The sequence below is a fragment of the Typopeltis vanoorti genome, chromosome 1 (assembly GCF_054136105.1).
Source record: "Typopeltis vanoorti isolate ZY-2024b chromosome 1, IOZ_Tvanoo_1.0, whole genome shotgun sequence".
Classification (NCBI taxonomy): Eukaryota; Metazoa; Arthropoda; class Arachnida; order Uropygi; family Thelyphonidae; genus Typopeltis; species Typopeltis vanoorti.
In genome coordinates, this window is record NC_143549.1 from 30,554,697 (window position 1) to 30,579,325 (window position 24,629).

Genomic DNA, 24,629 nt, shown 5'->3' on the forward strand with positions numbered 1-24,629 from the left:
CTGGCTAATCAAATCTCATAAATCTGGCCTGGTGCAGCATGGAATTGAAAATACAGGCCACAGGGTCTGTGTTTTCAATTCCATGCTACATCATACCTACTTCATCGACCTAATTTCAATAGCAATGACTGCATTTTTTTCTTTCTATCTTTTAACTCTTTTTATAGACACTTCTGTCTATAGGTGTCTCCCAATTCTCTCCATCTGTTTCTATCTTGAGTTTGTTGGTGCCAGAGTGTTCCAATTGTTTTCCCTATATCATTTGGCCATTTTATTTCAAGTCCTCTAGTTGATCTTTAACTTCATATGGCCGCTCTAGTATAACTTTTGTTCATCTATTGTCCTTAAGTCTTACAATGTATCCCACCCATTTCCATTTCTTTTGAAGTATGTTTTTTCTAATATCCAAAAATTTTGTTTTAGCTCTTTTGAGTCTAATTTTTAGTAGACATCTTTCCATTCTTCTGTTTTTGCATTTTATTTATTATTTCCTTTTTGATTGCCCAGGTTTCTGCTCTGTATGTAATAACAGACAATACACATTGGTTGAACAGTCTTGCTCTATTCCCAGGTTTTATTTTGCTGTTTAAAAATATCTTTAATCTTCCAAAAGCTGCTCATCCCATTCTTCTTTTCACTTCTTCCACAACTCCTTGTTTCTTCATTGTTAACAATTTTCTAAGTATACATACTCCTCTACTATTTCAATTTCTTTAATGTTTACCTTAATGATGTTGTGTCTTTCATTGTATCCTTTTTGGACTGTCATTATTTTGGTTTCTCAGAATTGATGTCAAATCTAACTTTTATTGATTTAGTTGTTGGATCTCCGATTATTTCAATTAAATCTTTCATATTGTTTTGAATAATATCATCAGCAAATTAGGTTATTTAATTACTGAGATAAAGAGCCAATAGGCTTCACTTCAGCAAAGTAAGTTTATTCGAATTAAGTGGATATTGAATCCAACATTATTTCTTAGCTGAATAAGAAACTCAAAGATAGGAATCTAAGAGTTTCATGCCGAATATAGAAAACTATAAAAGTTCAGAGAGTCCAGGCATAAGTCAACACCTGGTGCATGCTGGGGCAACTCATAGTAAAGGTGGAGTAAGCTCCGATCACTGTCCTTAGTATTTTCCTATAATGTACAACACAACTCCTAGGAGATGTATGCTGTTATACATTATGGGAGAAGGTCACTACCCAGACTGGTTTTGACCTTTTTTGAGGTCTCATCAGTGAGTAGGTAGACCGAGATGTAAATACTGAGGTTGCCGTAATGCAGAACTTATTTCTTTACTGTATGAGTCACCAAAAGGTGCACTAATAAATTACTGAGATAAAGAGCCAATAGGCTTCACTTCGGCGAAGTAGTTTATTCAAATTAAGCGGATATTGAATCCAACATTATTTCTTAGCCGAATAAGAATATGTATAACAGCATACATCTCCTAGGAGTTGTGTTGTACATTATGGGAAAATATACTAAGGACAGTGATCAAAGCTTACTCCACCTTTGCTACGAGTTTCCCAGCATGAACCAGGTGCTGGCTTATGCTTGGACTCTCTGAACTTTTATAGTTTTCTATATTTGACATGAAACTCTTAGATTCCTATCTTTGAGTTTCTTATTCAGCTAAGAAATAATGTTGGATTCAATATCCACTTAATTTGAATAAAAATAGGTTATTCAATTTAATTTCATTAATATTGACTCTTTTATTGGACCATTCTAAATTACTCATGTGCTCAGGTGTTGATGTGAAGAATTTGGGAGAAATGGTGTCTCATTGCCTTTTTTCCTTAATTTATGTGAAATTTTTTGCTTATTTCATTGAGATTGATATTTGCTGTAGCATTTTCATAAATATATTTTGTTAATAAATTGTTTTCAATACTATAATTTTATTACTTATTTAGCATTTGGCTAAGAAGAATATATGCATATGCTACCACACACACAAAAAAACCACCTACAAGACAACAAAATGCATAAAAGAATACAATAGTGTGAAGTGACACTGTAGTCATATATACATATAAAAATATACAAATACGCAGAAAATTAAAATTGAACGTCTAAGTTCGACAACCAGTCAATAGCATCAGTGGAAACTGTTATAAAGTCAGATACTGGTCCCATGAAGGCTCTGTGAGGACAGTCAAATGTGATATGTTGTATAGTTTGGTTATCCTCACCACAAATACCATAATCTCTAAGGGCTTTTATCATGTTTATGTTTTTATGCAATCAAAAACTTTTTTTAAATCTATGAAAGCCATGTGAAGAGGGAAGCTGTATTCATTGAATTTTTCAATAAACAGGTTATTGATTGAATATGATCTATTGTACTGAAGTTCTTTCTGAAATCAGCTTGTTCAGAAGGTTCTACTGAATCAAGTCTTGTTTCTACTCTATTGGTTATAATTCTAGTGAAAAGCTTATAAATGTGGGATAACAAACTAGTACTGTAGTTTTCTAGTTTGAATTTATTTCCTTTTTTATGCAGTAAAATAATGTTTGCATTATTCCATATTTGTAATGTTTCTCCTTTTTTAGATGCATTTATTCAAGAGGATTCTCAATTCTTATTTTAGAATATCCCTACCTTCTTTAATCATCTCTATTATTAAACTATTCTCTTCGACAGCTTTATTGTTTTTCATTTGCTTTAATGTACTGTCAATTCCCATTTTTTCTACTGATTCTGAAATTTTCTTTCTATCTTCACTTTTATACAGATTCATGTAGAAAATGTTTGCTTCTTCTGTGATTTCTTGTTTGCTAAATAATTTTGTTCCATTTTGGTCTTCAAGAGCTATAATATACTTTCTTCTAGATGAAATATTATTTCTTAGAATTCTAAGGTTTCTATTGTCATCAGTGATTTTTTGGAGAATATCATCATCTCTTTTCTTAATATCTTCTTTTATATGCATATCACATGGTTTGACACAGAAAAAAACAAGGCTGTGACTGTATCTCTTTTTATTTAACAAATTGAGAAAATCAACTACGATCTCGTTCAAAATAGTTCCTTCTGAGTTGACACACAGCTGCATACAGTGCTGCCAATGTTCAAAGCAATTCTGCAGATCATTTTCTGAAAAGACTGTTGAGAATTTCCATCATTTTTGTTTTCACATCTTCTACCAACAAAAAATGGGTTCCTTGATCGAAAAATGGGAACCCATTTTTTCGATCAAGAGGTAGAAGTCGCAGGGAGCCAGGTCTGGTGAATAGGATTGGTGCTTAAGCAAAGTGATGTTGTGATTAGCTAAAAACTGATTCACAGACAAAGCATTCCTCTCTGCCATTACAATACCCTGGATATCAAAGAAAACAATCAACTTCAAACGACTCATAAATGCTTTTTTTTGGTCTTGGAAATGTTGCTGACTTCCACTGCATTGAATGTCACTTGGTTTCCAGATCATATGTAAATATCCAAGTTTCATCACAAGTAATTACCAAATTCAACAAATCTGGTTCATCCTTAATATATTGCAAAAGGTCCAAACACAGTTCTTTCAGATGTTCTTTTGTTCATCTGACAACATTTTTGCACAAACCTTTTTCATGTTCATTTCTTCTGTTAAAATTGTCGAACACTTTCCCTGCCCAAAATAACTTTCTCGGCTACAGATCGCACACCCAACCTTCTGTCTTTTCGAATCACATCTCGCACTTTTTTAATGTTGTCATCGATAACTGCTATGCATGGGTGGTCTGGGCAATCATCATCTTTCACCACTTTTTTTTGCCTTCCAAAAATCGTTTGTGCCATTCAAAAATGTGTGAACAAGACATGCATTCTTCACTGTAAACCTCAGTCAATAACTGAAAAGTTTCCGTCACGAATTTCTTCAGTTTCACAAGAAACTTGATGTTAACTCACTGTTCACTCTTGCACTCCAACATGTTCTGACCAAGGGTAAGAAAATGTTTATATTTGAACATGCATCCACTCATACTGAGTAAATTGATGGAGTTGAGCCTTGTCTCACAGTGACAAGTTAGAACATGCTCTCTAACCATCTCTTTATCTCTCCCCTCCCATTCTCAAGCTATAGTGTTAGTCTCATTTTTTTGTGTTTGTCTGACCTCATATTGCCTTATTTATTACTGTTATTTCAAAGTTCCTCTTTTCCCCCCTTCTGCAATGAACTGTTTTCTCTTTTCAATGAGGTTTATTGTTTTTTCTGATAGTTTCTTAGTCTAGCTCCTTTATTTTTTCTTTTAAATTTTGTGCTGATTTAATAAGAATGCTTCTTATTTTTCTTCTTCATAATCAATGCTTATTATTATATTTGATATTCTTTGTATTTTTTTTAAAGTTTCTTTTCCATTTATATATTAAAGGTATCCCTATTTGTGTAAAGTATTTCAGCTTTTATAATATTTTTCCTTTTTGTGATACAACTCTCTCAGCTTTCACCAGTATTTTCCCTCTCACCATTCTATGATCACAGATGATGCCAATATGGTTAACATCCTTGAAGATATAAATGCTTGAAGACAGTATGAAATCTATTTCATTTTTAGTTGTCCCATTCAGGCTGAGCCAAGTCCATCTTCTGTTGGGGTTCTTCTTGAAAAAGGTATTCATAGCTTTGAAGTTAGTCAGTTGCAAGAAATTGGTCAGCATGTCTTCCCTTTTATTCCAAAAGCCTGATCCATATTTTCCTACACATTTCATTATCATTCCTCTTGGCTCCCAATTTAGATTTGAAATCTCCCATGACTATTGTATATTGACACTTATATTCATCTACTGTTTTTTTGACATCTTCATAAAATATTTCCATTTCATCATCATTATCACTTTCACTTGTTGGGCTATAAGTATTATTTTGATATATGTTCCGTTTAATCTTTAATTTGACAATAACTACTTTATCAAATAAACCTTTAACGGTGGATATGCTATCTGAAATTCATTTGTTTACAAGAAAGCCAACTCTTTTTGATCTTGAATCTTCTGGTCCTTTCGAGTAAAATGTATTGGCTGAATGTAGTGTAAGACAGTTTTCCTCTTTTCTTATAACTTCTGATAGTCCAAGAATGTCCAACTTTATCATATTCTCATGTTAAGTTCATTTTCAGTTCTTCTACTCTATCCTTTGTTCCTAGTGTTCTTACATTATATGCAATTAAAGTTATAGAGTAGTATTTACTTTTGTGGTATTTTGTCTTGTTTGTGAATTTATTGCATTGCTATTCTGTATTACTACATTACCATTCTAAAAGTGAGGAAGATTGTCATCCTTTACTGTATTACATAAATTTATAATCTGATATATGTTTTTAACTTATCTGTCTTAATTTATTTTCAGTCGAATAGTTTTAACCTAAGAACACATGATTGTATACACAGATAGATTCCAATTTAAGGGATGTGCTCTACTATTTCTTCAAATTCCTTATTACTATTCATTGTTTGCACTGATGAAATATTTACATAATAAATTTCATTTTTACTGTGGTACGTGTGTGTGTGTGTGATTCTATAGTTATGGGTACCCACAGGTCTTATTATAGAAGAAAGTAAAGGATCTTGATATTGTGATAGGCTATAACATATTATATGAGTAGATGAAATGAAATAAGCACTTTGTGTGTGTGAGAGAGAGAGAATCTTACATAAAATGTTAGTGAAGAAATCACTACCCTTATTCTATCTGAAGAGTGACTAGCAGTGTACACAGCAAACAACTTTAAATAAAACTGAATTTTTTTTCATTTTAATGGTGGTAAGTTTCACTTCTGTAATATTTTTTAAATAATAATAATAATTGCTTCAAAATGCAAAGATCATCTGTAATAATCCTGTAACACTACTGTTATTATCTGATGAAATTATAATAATAGCAATAGTAGTCTATCAGGCTGTTACTGTTAAGACACTGCTCAAAACAATTAGCAGATATTTTAGTTTCTGTTAGATAATTATAAATTTCTGCAAATAATTATAACTATTGGGTACTTTATACATGAATAAATAGTTCTTACTTATGGATAAGGTATAATTGATGAGATATTGTTCGATATTTATTACAAATTTAACAAATTATACATTTTAGCGTGAAATAATTTTAACAACAACAAGAATAACTAAAAACGTTTTTGTTAATTTTTAATAGGGCGTATATGGTCTCCACTAACAGTCAAAGCAGCAGTACATCTTGATATTGCATGGACTGCATAAGATGATCAAACAGTTCTTGTGGGATATTTCCCCACTTTTCTGTGAGAGCAATTTCAAGCTCTTGAAGCAATTGTGGTGGCACCAGTCAAGCAGAAACACACCTACCTTAAACAACCCCGGCATGTTTGATTAGATTTCAAAAGGCAGGCCAATCCATTCATTCAATACCTTCTTTCTCAAACACTCTTGTACCAAATTTGCACAGTGTGGGTGAGCATTGTCATCCATAAAAATCAATTTTTGGCCAATTGCAACAGCATATGGATGAACTATAAGTTCCAAAATCTCATTGTGATGCCTTTGGGCTGTTAATGAACTGTTTCTGAAAAAATAGAGATCAGTATGGCCACCTATACTTATTCCAGCCCATACCATCAAACTCCCACTTTGATGATGGGGTCTTTCACGAACAAACTGTGGATTATTTCTTGTTCCACTTTCATGCCATATGAAGATACATCAGTTATCTGGTTGCAGACTGAACCTGGACTTGTTACTAAAAAGTACACGAGTAGAAGCAAATTCTTTGGACTCTTTTGTGATTTGTAGTAAGTGGAATGCGGTCTTCGAGCATATAAACCTATGGCACAAAGACGATTTCGAACATTTTTTTCCGTCTCCAGAAAGTGATTCCAAAGTTGCAAAATTACACTTTGAGATACACACATGCTTGAGCGACAACTTCCTGTGTTTGTCCAGCTTCTAATCAACCAATCTCTCCAAGCCATGGATTCCGGGATATCATGTTGCTCTGCCATTTTTAACAAAATAATGGGTGGTAGGTGATACAAGCTTACAACTGAAGTGATAATAATATAATGTGGAAGCGAATGCAACAAGCCACACTTTTATATCCCCCACATGCTAATATGGCTAAGACACATTTTGACAAGTTTTAACATGATTTTGTATGCAGTTGCTCGTTCTACACTATTGTATATTAACCCTGGACTACTCACCCTTTTTTTGGACATCATCAGCTGCTCATCTGGGGCATGATGCCACCCCACGACATTTTTTCTCTCCCTCCCTCCCCTCCACTATAGGTAATTGAAACTGTTACTGTGTTCAGATAGCCCAAACTATTAACAGATTTTACTACTATGATATTTTGAAAGGAAAAAAAAGAAGGGAAAATAAAAAATAAAATACAATATTATGTAATTTTAAATTTTTACTGATATTTACCAAGTTTTATACTTTCTAACGAAAACATAAAAAAAAAATGAATATATCCTAATTTCTTGTGTAAATGTGTTGTTAGGTTTCAGTTAATATGTACAAAAAAAAATAAAAATACCTTACAATACAAATGACGAAGTTATTACACAAAACAAACAATGAGTGTCAAAAATTGATGTTTTCTTTAGTTATATATTACACAAAAATAAAACATTTTTCTACCATGTGAATGATTTGTAGTTGATAAATCTAATAAAAGTTTAAAAAAGACTAAAATGCATCAAAATCAGTTTATAAACCATGTAGAACGTTAATTCTTTCTAACACATTCATCACAAATATCTTTCCTGTGATCCACACACACAAAAATGTCACATACTGAACAATGGACTTTGGTTTTCTGATCCTTAGCTCATGGACAGATCTGACATCTAGCTTGCTTCTTTACTTTTGGTTCTGGAGGTCCCTCAGCCTCAGCAGGACCAGCATTGGTGTCTTCATCACCTTGGATGTTCAAAACTTTCTATATGATATTCGTAAGTTCTCTAGACAGTGGCTGAGCCAGTCTCCTTTTCATGTGTTGTTGCAAGATTCAAGCCCAAATTCTTCAAGTATTGGTGCCTAATCATCTTTTTCTTAGTTGCTGACCGGAGAATTATCTGTGAGTTGATTCTTGCTTGATCCAGCATCCCATAAAAATAGCGCAGCGACCATCTTCTGGTTTTGCGGCTTGTTGTGTACCATCTGGTCGAAACTGTCAATACCAGCTTTTGTGTTATTATAAAAAAGTATAACTTCTGGTTTCTTAGAGATCTCATCAACTTTCTTGTCACTGTACATTGTTGATAGCATGAGCACAGACTTCCCCTTCTTTGAACAATACTAATGTCTTTTCTCAGTCAAAAGCGAAACCTGAACACAGAATTCCTTTCTTCTTATTAGGCTGAAATGATGCAGGAATTTCTGATTTGTTCCTCTTAAGTGTACCTACTATGGTAAGGTCATGATCTTTGAGCATCATTTCTGCTAGAGAAATAGAAGTAAACCAGTTATCTATGGTTATGTTTCGCTTTGTTCTTTGGATTGCTTTAGACAGAACTTTTACGTAGTACATAGAGTGTGGCAATGGATTTGGTCCACGATTCTCTTTCCCAATGTATGGAATAGCTGTGAGCATGTAGAATGTTCTAGCATCACACATACAAACTATTTTCACTCCGTATTTGTCAGGTTTACTGGGAATGTAGACACGGAAAGGGCAATTTCCTCTAAAAGACAAGAGCTGTTCGTCAATAGTACAGTATTCGTGAGAAGTGTATGATGCAGTGCAGTGGCAATGAATTTCTCCCATAGAACTCTTATAGGTGCAAATTCATCCTCGTAGTCCCTAAGATCTTCATCAGTGAAACGAAAACAGTTTATCAAAAATTGGAATCGCACTTCGCTCATAATGGCACGATAAATTGATGCACCAAAAGTAGACCACATTTCTTTTGTATTTAGATGTTGTCTTTTTGTTGACCGGAAATGTACAAAAGTCCGATTAGGGCTCTAATTTCAATGTTGTCGGTTGAACCTGTGAACTTTGTATCTGCAGTATGTGACACTTTCTGACGAGAAATTTCCTCGTTAGTATGTTTCACATATCAATCATTTCCTTTGTAAAGAAAATGTCCCAGGCTTCAGTCTCATTTTTAATTTTTTTTTGCTTCACACTGTGCCCCAGGAATTCTCAAAACTATGTTATGAGAAGGTGTTCTGGTTGCTGGTGGTAGATTAGAAGGCCACTTATAACTATTCTTACCTTTTATTACAGGACCAGAATCATGAACAATGTCATCTTCATCTTCTGAAGCACTTTGTTCAGATGCATAATCAGGATCACACTCAACATGGTCTTCTTCATCATGTTTGTTATTGTCACTATCGTATTCAATTTCATAATCAGGAGGCAGGGTTTCATTCAAAGCAGTATTAATGAAATCTTCAAAACATTCATCATTGACATTCATAGAAATAGCTGTGGTGCCTAACACAAATTTAACACATACTAATGCTCACAGGGGGTATGCTATCACCCCAATGGTCTTACAGAATGATACGTACTTCATGAACTACACTCACTCATTGACTGATGTGGAGAACGATTGTTGGTTAGAGTATAGCTGGGTCAGGGAAGTGCTCTACACATCCGTGACTAATGTGTAGAAGAAAATGGAGTCATTTGGGGTAACGCGTCACCCCAGAGAGCATTGCAAGGATAAGACTATTTTAAAATAAATGTGTTACATTTGTAAATTATTTTTATGACTTCATAATTTACAAGAAAATCAAAATATCCCCTAATTGTTTTGAGCAGTATATTTATGACTCTCTCTCTCGCTTTAAAAATTGTTATGCGAGTTGCTCAGCGAAACACTGCTTACAAGTATAAATGTTTTATCATATATAATATATTCTCATCAGGCAAAGATTCGAGCAGTTCATGAGGCTGTGATGAAAGGAAACCTTCGAGAAGTACGCTCAGTTTTAACAAGAAAAAGGTTTGCACTTAGCAGAGATCATGTGGGTGCAAGTCCACTTCATTTAGCAGTATTATATGAGCATCCTGATGTTGTAAATTATATAATATCCCATTTTCCAGAGACAATGGATGGACCAGACAATGTAAGTCTATGAATCACTAACAAAAATATATTAGATAGAAATTTACATAATTTATAGTGTTTTACAAGTAGTGCTGGCATTATACATCAGCACAGTTGCTTTTAAATAAGAGGAGACCTACATACAGAGCATAAAAAACAGACAACAGTTGAAAACAAGTTCTCAACTGTTATCTGATTCTTGGCTTCCCATTGTTTGTCCTGTTAGTGGGTGTCTACAATTGACTTTGAAAGAGCCTCATCCCAGGTAATCGTAGCTTCTGGACCTTTTCAAAGGCCATCAGATGCAACTTCTGCTCTTTGTGCTATCATTTCTCTATCTCTCTCATCCCGTCAACACCATTGGAAGAACACCTAGAGATAAATCAGATCTCCTAGCTTCATTCTTCGTCTTCTTCACAGATGCTAATTACATTCCAGTATACTACTAACAGTGACACTATATGCCCTGTGGTCTTCCACAAGAAAGCATCAGAAAAACATTAATTAATCATAAATTCTATACTATCAAAAGTTTTGATCAGGTATTGTTGATTATTCATATTAGGGCTTCATGGTATAAAAAATGACAGGAGAGGAAATAATAAATTCATTTATCGAACTTACTAATATTTTGCTGGATTTCTACCCAGCATCATCAGAGCACAAATTATACTAGTATCTGAAAGCTAAGCACAGACTATATTTTTACCTGTATATGAAAAAATGTTCATCACAACAGCCAAATGCGTCTACCTCGAACTGTGATGCAGCTCTCACAATATTGTATCATGCTTAGCACCAAGTGATTCAGGCATTCTTGAGTCAAGCTGCCAGCCTGGTTGACTGAGTAGTAAGTATATCGGTTCTCCAGCCAAAAGGCTGCGGGTTTGAATCCTGCATTGGGCATGAATGTTTGTGATTGTCTATGAATAAACTAGTGGTGGTGGTGGGTAGTAGATGGCGTTGGTGTAGATGATGAGGTTTGCTGTAGTTGGTGGATTGTGAATGGTGGAGACAGAGTTGTAGAGAACGTGTCCTCCCTCAATGAGCCTTTGGAATTCTTGGAGGTGTCATAAAATAATAAAAAACTGGCTTACTCCTCCTCCATCAGAGCAATGGCTTCGTTTGTTTTCTGGAGGGGAATTTGGCATGCATTTCCCTATTAAGTCGCAAACATGTCCTATGGGGTTGAGATCTAAAGAGCATGCTGGCAACTGGATTCAATTAATATCCTCGGTCTCCAAAAGTATCTCCTCTGCTTATGTATAATGCGGTGTGGCATTTTCATTTGTAAAAATGAAGTCTTTGTCTACAGCACCACAGAACAATTGAACATGTTGAATAACTTTGTTGCAATACTGTTAACCAGTCATAGTCCCTTTTTCCAGCACTTGTAGCTCAGTACTTCCATTAAGCAAAAATTTAATGTAGCAAAAGGATTTGTACAAGATGGAGATGGTTTGCATTTGAATGGATTTCGTGTGCAAAGACTGGAAAAAGTGTTGCTGAATGAAGTGAAAGTGGATGTGCAAAATCAGGGAAACTAGAACTAGGGGAAATGGATATGCAGACATCAGTGAGGCAGTTGAGTGTAAGAATGTATATAATGTGCTCGACCCAGTATGAAGGACAAGAAATCAGAATGGGATAGTTAGTATAACGCATCAAGATAGGGGTGGGACAAATGGACCTTTGCATTTCATGTATACTAATGCCAGGAGTATTAGGAATAAGAAGGAAGAATTTTTGGCCTTAGTCGGCTCTTCCTGGCCACAGGTTATTGGCATTAGTGAAAGATGGCTGACAGAAGATGATATAGTTAGTGGGATAGAATGTGTAGGATATATGTATTCAGGAAGGACAGAGAGAATAAAATGGGGGCAAGGAGTGTCATTGATGATAGCTGATGAACTGCAGCCAAGGAGAATAGAAGTTGTATTGCAGGATAGTGAAAAGAGCTCATTTAAGGCTATTTGGTGTGAGATTGAGACTAGCAGAACTAAATATACAGTTGGGTGCTGCTATAAACCAGGTGATGGAATAGATGGTGGAGATAGTATGCATAAACAAATTGATGAAATGAGTGGAAGGAGGGTAATTATTATGGAGATTTTCAACTATAGTAACATTGATTGGAAAGAGGAGAGGACACATGTGAGGAAGGAACTGGATTTTATTCAGTCATTAAGGGATAACTATCTGAGACAGTATGTAATGGAAAATACTAGGGGTTCGAGAGTGCTTGATCTACACAATTAGTCACCTGGCAGGTGGCTAATTGTGTGAAATTTTCGATTAAGAGAGGGTACATGTGGAATTACCGTGCTGGCAAGTATGACAAGCTTAGGAGATTGCTTGGTTCAGTGCCATGGCATGTAAAACTGCAAGGGCTGATGATGATAATGCATGGGAAGTGGTCAAGGAGCATTTGCAGGAAGTTATGGCTGACTGTATACCTAGAGTCCGAATAGTAAATCAAGTAGGGGTTAAATGGTGCTATTCATTAAGCTTGAGTTGCAAAAAAAGAAACAACTGTGGAGGGAATTTAAGGAGAAAGGTGACCTGCAGGCACACGAACGGTATAAAGTGCAGGCCAGAAGGGTAACGAGTGTGGTAAGAAAAGCAAAAGCAGATTATGAAAGGAAATTAGCCATGCAAGCTAAAGAGAATTCCAAACAGTTCTTTCAATATGCTGCAAGTAAAAGAAAAACTGTACACAGCAGAATGATTTTAAGGAATGCTGATTGTAGGGAGGTCACTGAATCAGTCGATATAGTGGAAATACTTAGTGAGCACTTTGCAAGAGTATATCATCCAGGTGGTGACATTGAAGGAACCATTAGTTTATATGGGAATTGTTGTGAATGAAGTGGAGGTGAATAGTCTATTACAGAACCTTAATGTGAATACATCTGTGAGATTGGATGGTTATACCGGCAGGGGTCTTATGTGAAGCGGCTAAAAAATTGTCAGTGCCCTTGACCATATTGTCTAATCTGAGTCTCGGGTCTGGTTTAGTTCTGAAGGGGTAGAAAAAGGGGAAAATAGTTCCACTACATAAATGAGGATCCAAGGCTACTGTAATAAGCATATCAGGAGTCGTTGTCAAGGTCTTAGAGAAAGTAGTCAAAGGAAAAATACATGAATGGATTGATGAAAATGAGATACTGTATGCAGGACAGCATGGTCTTGAGAAGGGCAGATTATGCCTCAGTAACTTGCTCAGGTTTTATAACACAGTGACAGCTGAACTGGATAAGGGTAATGGGTTCACAGTGATACTGCTGGACCTGGCTAATGCCTTTGACAGGACACCACATGGAATTCTAATCCATAAACTGCAACATATGGGAATAGATATAAGGTTAGTGAGATGGATAGAAGTGTGGTTGAAGGAGAGATATCAGAGAGTAGTTTACTCAGGAGTAGAGTCCAAAAAACGGCCTGTGACTAGTGGTGTGCCGCAGTTCTTGGACCACTGCTATTTAATTTGTTTATTAACGATATAGGGAAGGATATCTAAGAGGAACAGTTCATTTGTTCGCTGATGATGCAAAGTTGGGTAGGCAATAGTGAGTGAATGTAGAAGATGTCAAAATTTTCCAGGATGGTTTGGATAGATTGGAGGACTGGGCTAAGGAGAATGGATGTCAATTTAATGTGGCAAAATGTAAGGTTATGCATTTTGGGGTGAAAAGATTAGCAGCAGTATATCACATTGATGGAACTGTACTCTCCAGGAGATTGATGAGGCCAGAGACTTGGAAGTGTTGGTGGATAGGGAGTTGAAGTTTAGGGGGCACATTGCAAAAGTGGCTAAATCATCTCATCAAATCACTTGGATGCTGAAGAATACTTTGACAAGCAGAGACAAGCAATTTATTGTTCCTCTGTATCGAGCCTTGATAAGACCCCCATCTCGATTACTGTACCCACATTTGGTCACCTAGGTTTCTTCTTGATGGGGATGAGGTGGAGAGGATCCAGAGGCGAGTGACCAAGATGATAGCAGGTCTATGGAATGAACCTTATGAGAACAGGTCGAAGATTTGTGGGTTGCAGAAATTGGTTGATAGGCGGAAAAGGGAGATATGATTGAGACATTCAAATTGCTGAAGGGATTCTATAGGATTAATTCAGAGGATATTTTTGAGAATAGGACTGGTGGTGTGAGGACTAGAGGACATCCATGGAAGCTGGGCAAGAGTGTGGTTAGTAAGGGTGTTAGAGCTATAGAGCTAGGTTTTTTACTTTTAGAGTGGTGAATGAGTGGAATAAGCTGCCAGAGTCTGTTGTGGGTGCTATGACAGTGAATGAGTTCAAGGCAAAGTATGATAGATACTGTGTAAGTGTCGAATAGTTGTGATGGACATGATGTTTTGGGCCTCCCTCGATGAGTCTAAGGACTCCCTGGAGTCACCCGTAATAATAATAATAATCATGATGCCTTCCCACACTATGACCCCCAACACCGCCATATCTATTCCTTTCAAGAACATTCTCGTGATGGTTAGCAGTACCGCTTTCACGCTAGATCAAGTGTCATTTAGAATTGGAGGAAAAACTAATAAAGAGTCATCCAGAAAGAATACATTAGTCCACTGGTGTCTTGTCCAATTTTTATTGATACATCACCACTAAAATCATGTTCCACAATGAGCTGTGAATAAAGGGATGCCAACCGCAGCCCTTTGGGCATATAGGCCTACTTGTTGTAGACATCTTGCCACAGGTTTTTGAGATATCCGCATACCTGTGCTTGAATGAAGCTGACCTGCCATGGTGTGTCGATCATGTTTTGTTGTTATAACTGAATCTGTCTTCATGTTCCATGGACACTATGTGAGATTCCAAACTCTCTGGCAACATCAGTAATTCTGCAAAGTAGAAAAGACAGTAGATGCTGTCTTTGAGACATCACAAGACATCCAAGTTTGTAACTTTATTCCTTCATGAAAAGAGTTTCCTTCAAACACAATTCACTTAGCACAGTCCTTTGCTCCTGTTGATCAAAGCAAAAGCCCGTGAACCCTGTGTGCAATTCGAAAATTTGAATGTGTACCCACTTTCTGCTCAAATACATCAGTTACAGAAATTGTCACATGATGATTCATCTGAATATGTAGTTGAAATCTTCAGAAATATGTTCAATCTTAGGTTTGGACACCAGTTTATAACTGTGACAAGTACAACATTATCCCAAGAAATAAGTTTTTTTTTTTTTTTAAATAGGAAAAAGGAGTATCTTCTACTTAACATTTGAATACCACACTTCACTATCACATTAACTTCTGACATTCCATCTACCTCTGTTTTTTTGGAACTGCCTTTCACACTTCATATTAAAGAAACATCAATCACTTGCTTAATCACTTAATCACAAAAATGCTTAATCACTTGCTCAGAGCATTCACAGGCAGGACTGTTCATACTTTTTTGTGCATGGTATTGATATTAAACCAAAAAACATATACACAGAATCATCAAGGGGAAGCAACAAAAATTATGTTTTTAAGTCTGTGAAGAAAGAGTAAGGTCTACTCTCTTGCCCATAGATGCCACTGATGTGATAAAATTTTTGAACCCTATCGTGTGTGGGAGTGGGGGTTAATATTAAAAAGGGGGAAGAGATAAGCAAAAGTATAAATTTAACTTTATTTGGATATCATGTAGCTTAGCTTTTTCTTTTCTTTTCCAAATTGCAGTTGTATTTCAATTTTTTACCTCATAACCTGAAATAGTCATTTGCATATACTACTACAGTATCCATTGATTGAGGCCTCCTTATGTAGAGATTACTTTGCATTCAACTTTTAGTAGATTAATTTGAAACTAATTAAATCTTAATTTTTTATTTTTTTATGTGAATCCCACCATGAAATGTACATTTATCATGCATTAATACATGATAAATGTATGATGATGTAATACAGTGAGTAGGATAAAGGTTAAATGAGATTAAATCTACTCCAGAGACCAAACAGGAACGCTTTTAAACACCACTTCAGGTTTCTAGTAAGCAAGGTGGTGGTCTCATATAAGGATATTTTCAAATCACATGCAGTAACATTTGAAAATATCACCTTGATTACTTATCCTTGATTACATGATTACATCAGATCCTAGATCTCTAGGATCTGATGTAATCAAGATGAAGAGAAACCCAAAGTTCATGTAATTCATAAGATGAATAAACGTAATCCTTTCTTTTAGGGTTACACGGTGATCAGCATTAATTTAAAAAAAAAATTTTATGGAATTTACAACCGTGTTAAAAAAACTTTTATTATCCCGACGTTTCGATCTTCACATCAAGATCATCATCTGGAGCATACATAAATATACAGGACAAGCTGAGTTACATCATTAACTGTAAGCTAGAGAAACCACATGTTATTCTACTGGTGTGACCTCTGGTGAAAAAAAAAAATAAAATAAAATAAAATTTACATCAAGCTAAATTCTATTTTACAATGACAGGAATAAACATTCTTTTAAATTTTTCTTTCAGAAACAATTGGTATTTTTAGTATTACAATTCTTATTTTTGATTTACAATACTAGATTTTCTACAGTCCTGTTTATAGTTGTTTTTGGTGAGGGAGGTCGAATATATACCTTCCATATATTTGGGATTTTTAGACCATCATTGCTGTTCAGATTGGGGTGGCTGATAATAATCTCACAAGCTTCCTTGAATTCCGGTTCATACCATGTTCTAGTGTGATGTAGACAGCTGGTGGTTTTCCAGTCAATTCTGTGTAAGGTATTCAGGACATGATCAGAAAGGCCAGCTTCACCATAATTATTATATTTAATGTGTCGTTTATGTTCTTTTTGTCTAATAGGAATAGTGCGTCCTGTTTCTCCTATATATGGTATGTTGCAAGTACAATAAATCCGGTATACTCCAGGGTGAGCTAATGGAGGGAGTGGGTCTTTGGATGAGTTGAGTAAGCTTTTTAATTTTGCAGGAGGTTTAAAGGTGGCTTTGAGGTTGTACTTTTGTAGTACTCTGTTTATCTTGTCTGATATTCCTTTAATGTAGGGAATGGTTATAGTTTTACTGTAGTCTGGTTTGTCTTTGTTTTTTATTGTGGTTTTGTAGAGAATTTTGTTAATAGTGTTTTGGCTGTATCCGTTTTTTTGTAAGTTATTACTGATAATTTTAAATTCGCCTTTCAGTGCCTGTTCGCTGGAACAGATCGTCTGAGCTCGTGTTGATGACACCTAGTTTTTGTGTTGGGTGGTGGTGGTGGTAGGAGTTTATGTGTATATATTGTCCCGTATGCGTCGGTTTTCAGTAAACAGTGAAGGAAAGATTGCCCGAGGGAAGACGTGTGGCAAGTGTATCTAGAAATGGAAGTGTGTTGTGTTTTTCAATTTCAATTGTGAACTGTATGCATTTGTGTTGTTTGTTTAGGTGGCTAAGGAATGTGTCTAATGTCTGGCGGCCATGGGACCAGATCGCGAAAACATCGTCAACGTATCTAAGTCAGACTTTGGGTTTAAGAGGGAAGGAATCTAGGGCAAGTTGCTCAAAATGTTCCATGTAAAAGTTAGCAATAGGGGGGGATAATGGCGAGCCCATGGCTGTGCCTTCTTTTTGTAAGTAGAAGGCATTTTGCCATACAAAATAACCCGACCATAATACATGCGCAAAAAGCGCTGTGATATCTGGAGGGAATTTGTTCTGTAGGAGAAGGATTGTGTCATTGATTGGGACATGCATAAAGAGGGCAGAGACGTCAAAACTGACTAATAAATATCTTTTTCTAATGTAATGTCTTTGATGATGTTTATGAAGTGTTGTGTGTTTTTGATATAGGAGGAGGAATGACCTACCAACTCCTTGAGTGTTGCCGCTAATTTTTTGGCTAAGTGATACATCAGGCTATCAATTCCTTCAACGATAGGTCTTAGTGGGGTGTTTTCTTTGTGAATTTTTGGTAGCCCGTAAATTCTTGGGGAGTGCGCGTAGTGAGGAAACAGTTTTTTGACTGCATCTTCGGGCCATGTGGTAATTGACTTAAGTAGTTTCTCTGTTTTGTTTTTTGTACTGTTAGTTCGGTTGTAGTTAACTAATTTGTATGTGTTATTGTCAGAGACCAGCAGATTCATTTTTTCTATATAAGTGGTATGGTTTAAAATGACAGTGGCATTTCCTTTATCGGCTCTGGTTATTACTATGTTCGGATTTGTTTTAAGTGATTTTATTGCTGTTAATTCGTGTTTAGTTATGTTGCTTGTTATTGTTTTGTTTTGTTATGGTTTAAAATGTTCGCAGTTTCTATACGTATTTTGTCTGCTATGTTATTAGGTATGAATCTTAGGCCTCTTTCCATATTACAAATAACTTCAAGTTTGTCTATCGTTTTCGGTGCTATAGCAAAATTTAAACCTTTGTTAAGTATAGAGATTTCGTCTTTGTTTAGAGCATGGTTGGATAGGTTGACTATGTTATTGATACCTGTGGGTGATTGGTAGCTCCTGTTGTTTCTTGCTTCTGGTTGGTTGCTGTTGTTCACTGTAGCAAACTTTGAATATGGCGGCTGGTTTTTGTCGTTCTTTTAGTCTTTGAAATTTGGAAATTAGGTTTTCTTTCTTCGTTTGCTTCGTTTGCTTCGTTGGATTTGGTTTGCTATGTTGTCCGTAATTCTTTCTAGGATTATCCAGATATCTGCGTTTAAGTAGCTAGACAGCTCTGTTTTTTCTTTTAGTAGCTGGTTTTGTGTAGAGGCTAGGTTCTTTCTGGTAGCTTGGATCTGCTCTCTCAGTAGCGCTTTCTCCATGCGGTGGTATATTCTTTGTGTCTTTGTTGAAGTGAATTTTCTCTTTAGCCTGATGCAATTAGGAGTGATATTGCTTTCCCTACACCATTTTAAAAACGCCAGTCAATTGATCAAATTTGAAACTTGGATCTTCAGCTTACCGTATTGATTACATCACTTGTGGGTCGAATCTCCATGAATTATCGTAATCCTTTCTTTTAGGGTTACACGGTGATAAAATAATAATAGTCTTTGCAGTTTGATTTTTCATTGAGACTAAACATAGAATTTAGCTTGATGTAAATTTTTTTTTTCCCCACCAGAGGTCACGCCAGTAGAATAACATGTGATCAAATCATTGTTTCTCTAGCTTACAGTTAATGATGTAACTCAGCTTGTCCTGTATATTTATGTATGCTCCAGATGATGATCTTGATGTGAAGATCGAAATGTCGGGATAATAAAAAAAGTTTTTTTTAACACGGTTGTAAATTCCATAAAAATTTTTTAAAAAGATGAATAAAGAACCTAGTTCACAAAATTGGGAAAAGGATCAGATTGTTCAAGCTCTGAAAGATGATCCCATACTCAAAACTATTTATGAAGCAGTATTGAGGGGTGAAACTCAATTGGATACATTTTTAAACCTGGAAAACTTATATTTAGATAAAGATGGATTATTCCTATCTAGAAGAAAATGGAAGAACAACAACTCAAATGATTCCTTGGATTATGCACACAAGCGCTTCCCAAACTTCTAGATGTCAGGGTCCCCTTTGGAAAAATTAAAATATTTCACAGCCCCCGCCTCGAAAAAAAAATCGTAACAGACATATATTATTATAATATTTATTGTATTTATATTCAATACAAAACATACACAGTGAATATTGCAAAAATCAAATGCAAATATTACATTTTTAGCATCTTACATAGACATTTGACATGGCACATTATCTCACAAGTTTGCGTGGTTAGCCTAGTGGCTTTGCATTTCACAACCATATGCCTGGGGAAGGAGGTCCTAGGTTCGATTCCTGTCAATGATGTGAGGAGCTCAAGGATCTTCCTCAGCCATAGCCAAGTTAGCCAGTCTTGGGTGTGGACAGCAGGGATTTTTCTGCCAGTTTATCTGGTGTTTTTCATCCCGCAAGCAGGCAAACCGGTTCGAGGACACACACGGATTACAGTCAGGAATACTGACCCAGCCATAAGTCTGATTTGTCAACCTATGCCGGTTCCGGAACCCCGATAAAATATGGGGGGGACTAAATGGTACCGTGAACTCCCATAAAAAGGGGGAATGCTGTATCATCACATGGAATTTATTTATTTATTATCTCATATTTTTATATAGATAGATATATTGTTATTGTACATTTGCAGTACAAGCACATGAAACATAAAACGATTAGTAATAAAGAAAGAATTAAAAGCATAAAAGAAGTTTTATAACAATTTAATGTGATGGATGTGTTTCAATACTGCTGCACAAAAAGTCAATCAGGTGAAATATTTGAAACTGCAATTCTTAGATTTCTGCTTTGAAATGAAACTTATATTTACTAATATTCATTAATTGCTGAAATACGCAGGAAGCAAAATTTGTGAACCCGTACCAATGTGTGATTTTTTTTCCATTAAAATATAAAAACTAACAAAAAAGAAATAATAAAAATTAAATACGTTTCTTTTAAGATAAAAAAAAATCTACTTAGTCTTAAAACATTTTCAATTTATTTTCATTATTTCACGGCACCCTTTCAACAAAACCTACGGCCCACAGTTTGGGAAGTGCTGATGTACACTTTCCATGATTCTGACTTGGCAGGGCACCAAGGATTTTCTAGAACCTGGGAAAGAATAAAGGATCGTTATATCTGGTAAGGTATAAAGAGTGACATACTCATATATGTTAAATCATGCCATAAGTGCCAATTAAGATCTCTTTCAGAGGAAAAGCTCCACTACAACCACTTCCATTACCAACAAGACCTTTTCAGGCTGTTTCAATTGATGTAATAGGTTCATTGCCAACTACTAAAAAAGGCAATAAGTATATTCTAGTAGCCATAGGTATGCTAACTAGATTTCTTGAAGCAGTCTCAATGAAAAATCAAACTGCAAAGACTATTGTAAGAAAGCTCTTGAATATGATTATTTGTAGATATGGAACTTGTCAAACCTTATTTCAGATCAAGGAACAAATTTTACATCTGAACTGTTGTTACAGTTCTGTAAATTACTCGATGTTAAGAAGATTTTTACTACACCTTACCACCCACAGCATAATGGTATGTGTGAAAGGCTGAATAAAAATATAAAACAAATACTTTCCAATCTGGCAAACACCAAATTACTGGGACACATTTTTCTCAAGCATTATTTGCATGCAGATTTTCTTTTCATTCTGCTATCAAATTAAAACCATATTTTGTTTTAATTTGGTTTTGATCCAATCTTTCCTACTGAAACTTGTTTCAGTCATTGCTAATATAGGATACAATGACACAAGTACCTAGAAACAGTAGTAGATAAATTTTCCATATGAACTCATAGGTTAGTAGGTGAAATAAGTAAATTTCAGTTCACAGAAAACCAGACAGTATATTAATCGTTTCAGAAAGTATAAGTCATTTGCACCAAGAGATTCAGTATTGTTAGATGATAAATTTAGTGTAAAAAGGGTTGGGAAATTAGGAAGGAAAGCTTCAGGTCCATATAGAATTCTAGACCAATTTTCTCCTATGAATTTTAGGATTCAAGATGTCAGAAATCCAAGTAAAATTGTAAATGTACTCTGATAGGTTAAAAAGGTACTTTCTAGTGAGTAGAAATTTAATTATGTTAGGAGACAGTAAGAACAAAATACTGAAAGATGAGGGTTGTTTTCCTGATACTAATTGTGCATCTCATTCACAATCAGATAGCAGGACATGGAACAGTTTTTCAAAATCTCGTAATTCAAATACACAGCAAAGGAGAAAATTAAATTCAAGTAAAGCAAAACCTAATCATATAAAGAATTCCAGTAACCCAAGGTTACATAATTCAGATAATGTACAACAAAAGAGTGATGATAATCAAAAAGAATCTAACATGGATGAAATAGTGGTAGAATGTAATAGGTTACTTAACTTAGAATTAAATAAACCAGAGGAATGTGAAAATACCTCTAATTTAGTTAATGAAATAAAGAATCTCAGCATGTAGAATTTAATTCTGATAGTGATTCTATAAATTTAGAACATATTTCAAATAATTTAAGTGAAATATTTGAAAAGTACAGAAATGAAATTTGTAAGTATAATGAATTGGAAGATGTAAATTCCATATCATTATTATTATTACATGACACCTCCAGGGAGTCCAAAGACTCATCGAGGGAGGGCACCTATCTACAACTCTCTATTTCCACTACTCAAATCCATCAACTACAATTAACCACAACTACACCAATGCCATCTACTGCCTATCACGAACACCACTAGTATTTCCACAGACAATCACAAACATCCATGCCTACGGCAAGATTTAAACCTGCAGCCTTTTGGCTGGAGAGCGGATATACTAACCACTCGGCCAACCAGGCCATCTTATCTCTAGCATCAGATGATTCTGAAAATATTACCCATTCAGAGATTATAAATAATGATCAGCAAGAACCTCATTATTTAAGAGATCTAAGAATAAGCGTTAAAAGTTTTGTTAGATATAAGATAAAGATTTAGAAATGTTTTTTTTTAAAAATTTCTAAATATCAAATAAGTGCCATTTGTAAAGATTATCTCTATAAAGAAGATTTTTATTCTGAGTTAATTACACAAGTGTTCAGTTCCAATTGGTGCAATGACTTCCAACTATTTCTTTTGGAATCCGGAAAATCACTGACTCAAGGCCAAATAAAAAAAAAGATACATTTAATAAAACTAAAACAATATATACACTTTAAATAACATTACATAAATAAGTACAAAATTACGTGGACCCAAGGCCTTCTAAAATAAATCTACTTTTAGAGATTTTCTTATTCAAAATATTGTCGGCTTGGTTGGCCGAGTGGTTAGCATATCTGCTCTCTAATCAATCTCTAATACAGCCTTTTGGTTGCACGGATGTTTGCGATTATCTGTGAAAATACTAGTGGCTGTGGTGGGCAGTAGATGGCGTTGGTATAGATGATGAAAGTAGTGCGGTTTGTTGTAGTTGGTGGATTGAGCGGTGGAGATGGAGAGTTGTAGAGTAGGTGCCCTCCCCTCGAAGAGTCTTTGGACTCCCTGGAGGTGTCACATAATAATATTAAAATCATTCATTCATTGCCTCATTCTATTGTTTGGATTGTTTGATATACACTTAATCATGTCTACCTGACTAAACGCTTTGTTTACACAACAACAACAATAATGTTCATCAGAGTCAGTTTCTTTGATAGGCCCTTTCTGAAAATATCAAAATTTTTTTCTTCCTTTCCATGGAATCCTTTTTTATCTCCCTTATGTAGCATACAATATTATTCCTCCTGTCTCACTGAAGTATAAATATTCTTACCTCTTTTAGTCTTATTTGACACACAATTTAATAATTTTTGTACCAGAGAAAGAAGTTTCTTCTACAACTTCATAAACAACATATCTGAGTTGATCTCTTCATGTTAAGCCACTTTACAGTTTCAAATTCACTAATTGCTTTTTCCATAATAATCCAGTGTCCTTAAAACAGAAGATGAAACTTTAGATTCAGCGTTTCCTCAAACATTCAATTAGAACGCTTACTGTAATATTTTCTTTTTTGCTAATTACTTGTTGACAGTCTCAAACTTTTCCAGTTTAAAGACTCAGAGCTCTATGATTCCTTTTCAGAATCTTGTATTAATATTCTACCGATTGTCATGTAAAACTTCCTAAGAACAAAATTTCTCTAGTCTGTGTTCTTAAACTTCCACCAGTTCTCTCTTGTTCTCATTACTCTGATACTGAACACGCTCTCTGTCAGCTGTCAATCACCCATCAATCTCCTCAGCAAGCATGAAACTCTCCATGCAAGCAGGAAGCTAAGTATAATGGCTGACACATTGTCTCCGTTAGCAACAAAAGAATGCCTTCACAAAACACAACACTTAATCTAATAAGTACATCAAAATTTCAAATGCTTTACATTTCATTTTGAAAATAATAATATCAATAACAGGCACATTGCAAGTGCTGATATATGTGTTATAAAACCAAAACTAATAATATATTAACATAAACGATTTGTAAAAATATTCATAATTTTAAATTATGATTATTTTTACAACCTACTCATTGAAGAGTGCCATCCACTCTTAGCCAAACAGGTTGAGGCTGGAATTAATTTAAATGATAGCTTTATTTGTGCTTACATTATTTTCTTTTTTTTTTTAAACCAAGGAAGGAAGAACACCACTGCATTATGCATCAGTGTTAAATAACGACACAGGACTATACAGGATTCTAACAAATGCGGGAGCTGATGAAAGCATAGAAGACAAAGTGAGTATAAAATATATTTATTTAATAATAGCTAAGTATCAAAACAACTTATTTCAGTAAAAGATGAGTAAATTATGAATTTCAATGTTATATATCTCTCTTTCATGGAAAAAAATGATTCATCATTCTTAATTTGCTAATAATAAGATGAGCATCTAGGGCTAATCTCCTTCCCCATGCAACAATGCTTACACAGCCACTCCCATACAAAAGTAGTTTGGCATTATAACAGTGCCAAGTGGGAAAGCCTCCGACTTCTATGCCTCAATCCCACAGTTGGGCTATTGCTTCTGGCCTTCCAATTC

At 35.1% G+C, this 24,629-nt stretch overlaps 2 protein-coding genes across 3 annotated transcripts in view; one reads left to right on the forward strand and one right to left on the reverse strand.

The window, feature by feature from the left end:
* LOC150109861 (uncharacterized) overlaps positions 1-24,629 on the reverse strand; it is a 391,072-nt gene that overhangs the window by 229,987 nt on the left and 136,456 nt on the right. The gene's annotated exons all lie outside the window — the stretch shown is intronic.
* Positions 1-24,629, forward strand: part of LOC150109862 (uncharacterized) — a 244,348-nt gene that overhangs the window by 201,222 nt on the left and 18,497 nt on the right. Inside the window, exons 21-22 of the mRNA XM_090396070.1 lie at positions 9,862-10,062; positions 24,223-24,324. Coding sequence (XP_090252196.1) covers positions 9,862-10,062; positions 24,223-24,324 — 303 coding nt within the window. The remainder of the gene's footprint in view (positions 1-9,861; positions 10,063-24,222; positions 24,325-24,629) is intronic.